Genomic DNA, 6,314 nt, shown 5'->3' with positions numbered 1-6,314 from the left:
GATAGGTTTAGGTTAGATATTAGGCAGAACTACTTCACTGTAAGGGTGGCCAGAGCCTGGAATAGGCTTCCCAGAGAGGTGGTGCTCTCACCTTCCCTGGAAATCTTCAAGAGGAGACTGGATAGGCACCTGGCTGGGGTCTTCTGACCCCTCCCACCCCCAGTGCTCATTCTTGCCCACGGCAGGGGCCTGACTCGATGATCTGTCTAGGTTCCTTCCAGGACTCTATATCTAATCTTGATATCTATAGATTGATTCTATGATTCTATATGGGTGGCTTTTCTTTGGACTTTCTCAAGCTTGTCTATGTCCTTGTTAAATCACAAAAAAGAAGTGAGGAGAAAGAGGACCCGCTCACATTTTGCATCATTTGCTTTTCAAGGACTTGATCAGGATAGAATAAAATTCTATTTGGTACCTAAGTCCATTTACATGTAATAAGAAGAACAGAATCTGCCCCATGGTCTCTGTCAGTATAAGACCTACATTTTCAACTGCTTTTTTTAATGATATTTATTTTCATAGCCATTAGGTCAGTGCTAATTTCTTCATTGCGCAAATGTGGAACTTATGTACATATAAAGATACTGCTAACACTTCCATGGAATAATTACAGACTTGAGTTCAAGTTGTACCTTCACTTCCAGCAATTGTTTGTTAAATAATTTAATATAAAACTGAGTTCATCCTAAGGATTTGTTAATAGTCATAATAGACATAGTACCTGAAAAATTATTTTCCTCCTTAGCACTTTCCTCAGGGCCTCCTTCACCTCCTTGTTCCTCAGGCTGTAAATCAAGGGGTTCAGCATGGGGATCACCATTGTGTAGAAGACTGAGGCTACCCGGTCTTGATCATGGGAATAACTGGAACTGGGTCGTAAATATATGAATATCATAGTACCATAGAATATAATGACAGCCACCAGGTGGGAAGCACAGGTTGAGAAAGCTTTGTTCCTGCCCTTGCTGGAGTGGATCCTCAGGATGGTGGACAGGATGTAAGAATAAGAGCTCAGAATAATAAGGAGTGTTCCCACCATATTCAACCCAGCACAAAAGAAAATAATAATCTCATTCAAACTAGTGTCAGAACAAGAGAGCTTGAGGAGAGGGAGGCTTTCACAGAAAAAATGATTAATGACATTGGAGTGGCAGAAGGATAAACTGGATGTAAAAATGGTATGTATCATGGAGTTCAATAAACCTGCTGTGTATGCCCCAACTGACATTTTGACACACTTTCTGTGGGACATGAAGGTTGTATAGAGTAAGGGACTACAGATGGCCATATAACGGTCATAGGCCATTAACGCAAAGAGGATGCACTCAGTAGTTGCCATAGCAATAAAGATGTACATCTGCACAAAACAACCAGTGAAAGAGATAGCTTTCTTTTCTAGCAGAATGTTCCTCAAGGTTTTTGGAGTGATGGATGTTGAATAGCAGAAATCTACAAATGACAAATTACCAAGGAAAAAGTACATGGGGGTATGAAGCTGGGGATCAGTCTTGATTAAAACAATGATCCCCAGATTCCCCACCACGGTGATCACATAGATCACCAGAAGTACCACAAAGAGTGTAGCTTGCTGGTTCAGAAAGCTAGTGAATCCCTGGAAGACAAACTCAGATACCACAGTGTGATTCCTACCAGACATTTTTTTTCCCTGCATTTGTGCAGAAATACAAGTGGGATGTTAGAAACAGACCATACTGTTAGAAATAGAACAGACTTGTGCCTGGCTCACAATAGAGCCTAAAAATCATAAGACAGTGACATTTTATTTACAAGTTGTATGCTGTGTAGTGACTAAAGGACATTTGTTGACATTCTAGTCAAGCTGAATAGTTTTTGAGAGGCAGATATACCCAAGCTTCAGCGCCACCCTGCAGAAATATGATAAAGAATATTGCAATGAGAATTGTCACAGCCATCAAAATACTTAGAATTTCCATAATAATGTACAAAGTTCATGGCTCTCAAAGCTCTAAATTAAAATGATAAACCAGTTCAAAAGAATTTAAAAACCAGTAAAAGTCTCTAGGGCCTTGTTGGTGCTGAATGCACAGAGGGTGAAAGCCTCCTATGAAGGCTGGTTAGAAAACACATTTCTTCACCTTGAATTTTAAAGGGTGATGTTTTCACTAGAGGAGGTCTTGGGATCAGCACCTGGTGTGTCACCCAAGAAGGCAGAAATAACGCTGTGACTTTCATGTTTTCATTTTAAAAACAATTATGTAACAAGAACTAGCCTTACTAATGATGACGTAACTTTTGTTTTTCTTTTTAAATAGGAAATGAAATCCAAGCAAGTTAATATTTGACTAGATTAGATTAGATTCTCCCAAAGTATTTTGCTTTAATCAACTCAGGTATTTCTATAGAATAATAGAGAAGAAGGGCTGGTTTGAATCTGCAGCAAAGTAAGTTTAGATTGGGCGTTAAGAAAAACTTGTTCACTATTAGAATAATGAGGCAAACCCCCTGCACCAATCTTATTGAACCTTGGCAGGCTTTGTGGTCTCAGTAAAAGCTCCAAAGGTTATTAACTCCAAACCCTGCCTAAAGCAGGATCAGCTTTATCTAAACCATTCCATACAAACCATAATCTAAATTCTACATATGGAGTTCATCAGTCCTGGCACAACACAGACCTAAAACCCTAACCTTCCATAGGTAAAACAGGGGAGCCATAGTAGCCAACATCTTCCTTCTTGACCCGGAATGTAGTGATCGGTACGGCTGTGTGAGGCTTTGGACAGAGCTTTGGATCTGGAGAAGCTTCCAATGCTTCAGGGTCCAAAGCAGCACATCCGGGTCGAAGCGCTGCCTTGTTCGGCTTCCCCACGCGCTTTGGAATTTCCGAGGAGCTTTGGAGCCACCTCGGAGATCCGGCAATAGGATATAATGGGGAAACAATAAAATATCTATAACTTTGTTGTTTTTTGTCCAATCTAGATGAAAGTTTTAGGGGTGGTAGACTCTGCAGAGAGGATGAAGTCTGCCAAGTTTCAAGAAGATCAGTTCAGGGTTTTGGGGGGAACTGTACCCCAAATTCTTGAGAGAAAAACTCATGTCACACCTAGGCATTACAATATAGCGGAGTGAAAACTGCAGGGGTGGTGGCTCTTACTGAGGCCACAAAGCCTGCCAAGGTTCAACAAGTTTGGTGCAGGGGGTTTGGGGAAACTGTACCCCAAACTGTTGAAAGCAAAACTGTGTTCCAACACGGGGGTCAAAACTGCAGGGCTGGTAGCTCTTACTGAGGCCACAAAGCCTGTCAAGTTTCAAGAAGACCGGTGCAGGGGTTCTGTGGGAACTGTACCTCAAGCTGCGGACAAGCAAAACTCATGCCATGGGTGCTGTGGGACTGACTGTGTCTGTTTTGGGGTGGGGAGGGGAGACACTGCTGCAGGCCTGGCTGCTAAGCTGCTGTGTTCCCAGTTACCAATCAATCAAATTGTCATTGCTAAGGGCTCTGAAATATGTTTTACCAATTGCTTCAGGATCCTGGGATGAATTTCTTCTTGCCCTACTGACTTGAATTCATTCAGACCCAACAAAAGCTCTCTGACCACCTCTTTTGTTATCTCCTTCCTCAGTTTGACCCCTCCCTTATCCAAATAATCCTTACTGGGTGTCTTAAAAACCTCTTCCATTGCAATATTTTGGAGTAACTCTACTTTCTCTAAAGCTCCCCATCAACTCATGTCCTTTCTTAAGGTCATTCTTTCATCTTGCCCTTCAGCTCCTCTCCCTGTCCAGCACCTCTGGATAGTATACCTTTCCCAATTTGGAATCCTCTCTGGGTCCCCAGAACTCTTATGCTCTCTTTGGGGCTCCAGTACCTTATATATGCCATAGTTTTCTTTTTGAGAGGAAAGAAGGAAAAACTGCAATTATAGATAACTTAAAAAGAAGACTACATAACTCTTTTGGAGGCAGGTTAGTCTCTTGCCTTCCCAACTGGGAGTCCAAAATTTATACTGAAGGTTGTGAGAGAAAGAGAGCTATGTCCTTCAAGCTTTTCCCAGACAGAGGGCATACTCTGCAACACCTGCTAATAGCCTTTTCCTTCACCAATGGATCAAAACAACTAATTGAGCATAGCCAGCCCCTTCTATCCATGTCAGTCCTGAAATCTGGTGTAGGCACAAGGAGCACAGGATTGACTATCCTAAAGAAAGTTGGGGTCAGTGACTCTCTACCTTCCACTCTATGAAATCACAGAAGGTTGATAGAAGACTGCGTCTTTTAGGCTGCTTGCGGACATTTAAAAATGCTTTACCAAAATAGGAAGAGCACTACTTCTACCCAGCTCTGCAGCATCATATAGATTGGGTGCTTCAACAGGGTTTGTTGGTGCTTTTAGATAAACCTGATTCAATTAGCAATTAGATAAAAGCACCAAAAAATCCCCACTAAAGCTCCCGATCTATACAAATATTGGGTGAGCTAGGTCCAACTAAGTCGCTACCTCTTCCAGGCATGCGCAGGCAGAGCTGAGTACAGAAATGTGTTGTTTAAATTAAAGCGTCATTTTTCTTTTTTAATGTCTTTAATAGCAGCCTCTATGTCTAAACAGGGCATAACTAGTGGCTATCACAGTCATGCTGTCTCATGCCTCCTACAGATCCTTCCAAGAGGTTCACCTTTTACTGATGTAAAACTGAGACTATATCTGTTGTCCCAACTCTTCAAGAAATTCTTTTCTTATTGGGAGAGAGAAGTTAATTTATTCTCTGAAACTAGTTAAGCCTGAAGACTGAAGCCATAGGAAGTCAAAAGAACTACTTATAGGTGGCATCTACACAAGATGCTGACAGTACAGTAGTCCTATGTTACTGTGCAGTAGTGTCACAAAAACCATTATGCAATGCTACTGCGCAGTCGTATTAGGCTACTGCACAGTAGCACCACAAAAAAGGCATTTGCCAGCACTGCCAAGCAGTAACTCAACTTACTGTGCATTTATTTATTACTTGTTTATACATAAGATACATGTTTATACAAGTAATAAATAAATGTGCAGTAACCACTGCATAGTAGCATTTCATGTAGACACAGCCACAAACTTAAATGCATACAGACAGATTGAAGGTGCCTAGCTGCTGAGGGTAAACGACTTGTATGTATGTGTACCTGGAAGAAACAGTATTATGTGAGATATTTTCAAACATTAAAACAGCTACTTAAAAATAAATATAAAAATGGTTAAGTTATTAGGGAGGAGAATGATAATTTGTTTCAGAACAATAAAACATCTTTTAATTTATGTCAGTTACTCACATGATACTCATAACTGGCGCTACAAGATGTTATGGTGTTAATCAAGCTTTTTGGCCCAGCTCTTTTATTATTATTATTATTATTATTACTATTATTATTTTAAAACAAAATAGCTTCAAACCCCATTGCACTAGATGCTGCATGAATGCAAATTAAAATGCACATACATATTAACAGCTAGTCCCTGCCTTAAGGAGTACTCTGCTTGCTTTATTTTGAAATAAAGTATATGTGAAACATTACTGAAAGGTCTAAGAGAAGCAATTGCTGTCAGAGGTAATAGCATAGTCCTTACCAGTCTGGTCAAGGGAAAATAAAGCTGTATAGAGATGTAGCCTATAGTATCTTTGTAAAAGTTCTTTGCTTCTTCAGCACAGTAACGTGGAACTTGCACACAAAGGCTGGATACTCAGAATCAATGGTATTATTGCCTCAGCTTCACCCAGTCTCCTTGTAGAAGGAAAAGATCTATTTCTATGTTAACATCTACAAAATATTCCCAATCAAGAGCACACTGGGGAAAATTCACTCCATGTAAGTTACTGACCTTTGGGATCTGATCTGTAAGGAATGCTAGGGCTCCAAAGGTGAGATAATGCAAAGAGCTAACTATCACGCTGTTCAGTTTTCCTGGCTGGTCAAGTTACAGAAGTAAGTCTTCGTTTCTAATACCTGTGATTTTTGACAGGCTGGAATAAATGTACATTTTGAGAATCACATGCCAATGGCCTGGTTCGAAACCTATGGAAAACAATGTGAATGTAAGGATGAATGTAAGTGCACTTTGGAACTGACTGTAACAAGGGGAGAATGTGGTTTCTTGGCAATAAAAAATTATAAAGTTTTAGTTTATTAAATCAGATTTTGAGCAGTGCAGTTCAAAGCAGTGCAGTGACTGATTATGGCTTCTGGGTTTTTTATGTTTTAGTCAGATGCCTTCTTGTGCTTTTCAGAGCACATAGACTTCTGACTGACTGTTGGTTCATGAGAAAAATGGTGGTCTCAGTGTATTACCAGCAGCT

The 6,314-nt window shown here is 40.4% G+C and overlaps 1 protein-coding gene across 1 annotated transcript; it reads right to left on the bottom strand.

Moving 5' to 3' along the window:
• Positions 1-706: 706 nt before the first annotated feature.
• LOC149871147 (olfactory receptor 5F1-like) lies at positions 707-1,660 on the bottom strand. Its single transcript, XM_090034576.1, has one exon. The coding sequence runs from the start codon at positions 1,658-1,660 to the stop codon at positions 707-709; it is 954 nt and encodes a 317-aa protein (XP_089890702.1).
• Between the last annotated feature and the right edge of the window lie 4,654 nt (positions 1,661-6,314).

The sequence above is a fragment of the Crocodylus siamensis genome, chromosome 2 (genome assembly GCF_052110815.1).
Source record: "Crocodylus siamensis isolate JL-2025a chromosome 2, ASM5211081v1, whole genome shotgun sequence".
Lineage (NCBI taxonomy): Eukaryota > Metazoa > Chordata > Crocodylia > Crocodylidae > Crocodylus > Crocodylus siamensis.
The sequence above is the reverse complement of the archived record's forward strand: the minus strand, read 5'-3'. Positions and strand labels throughout refer to the sequence as shown.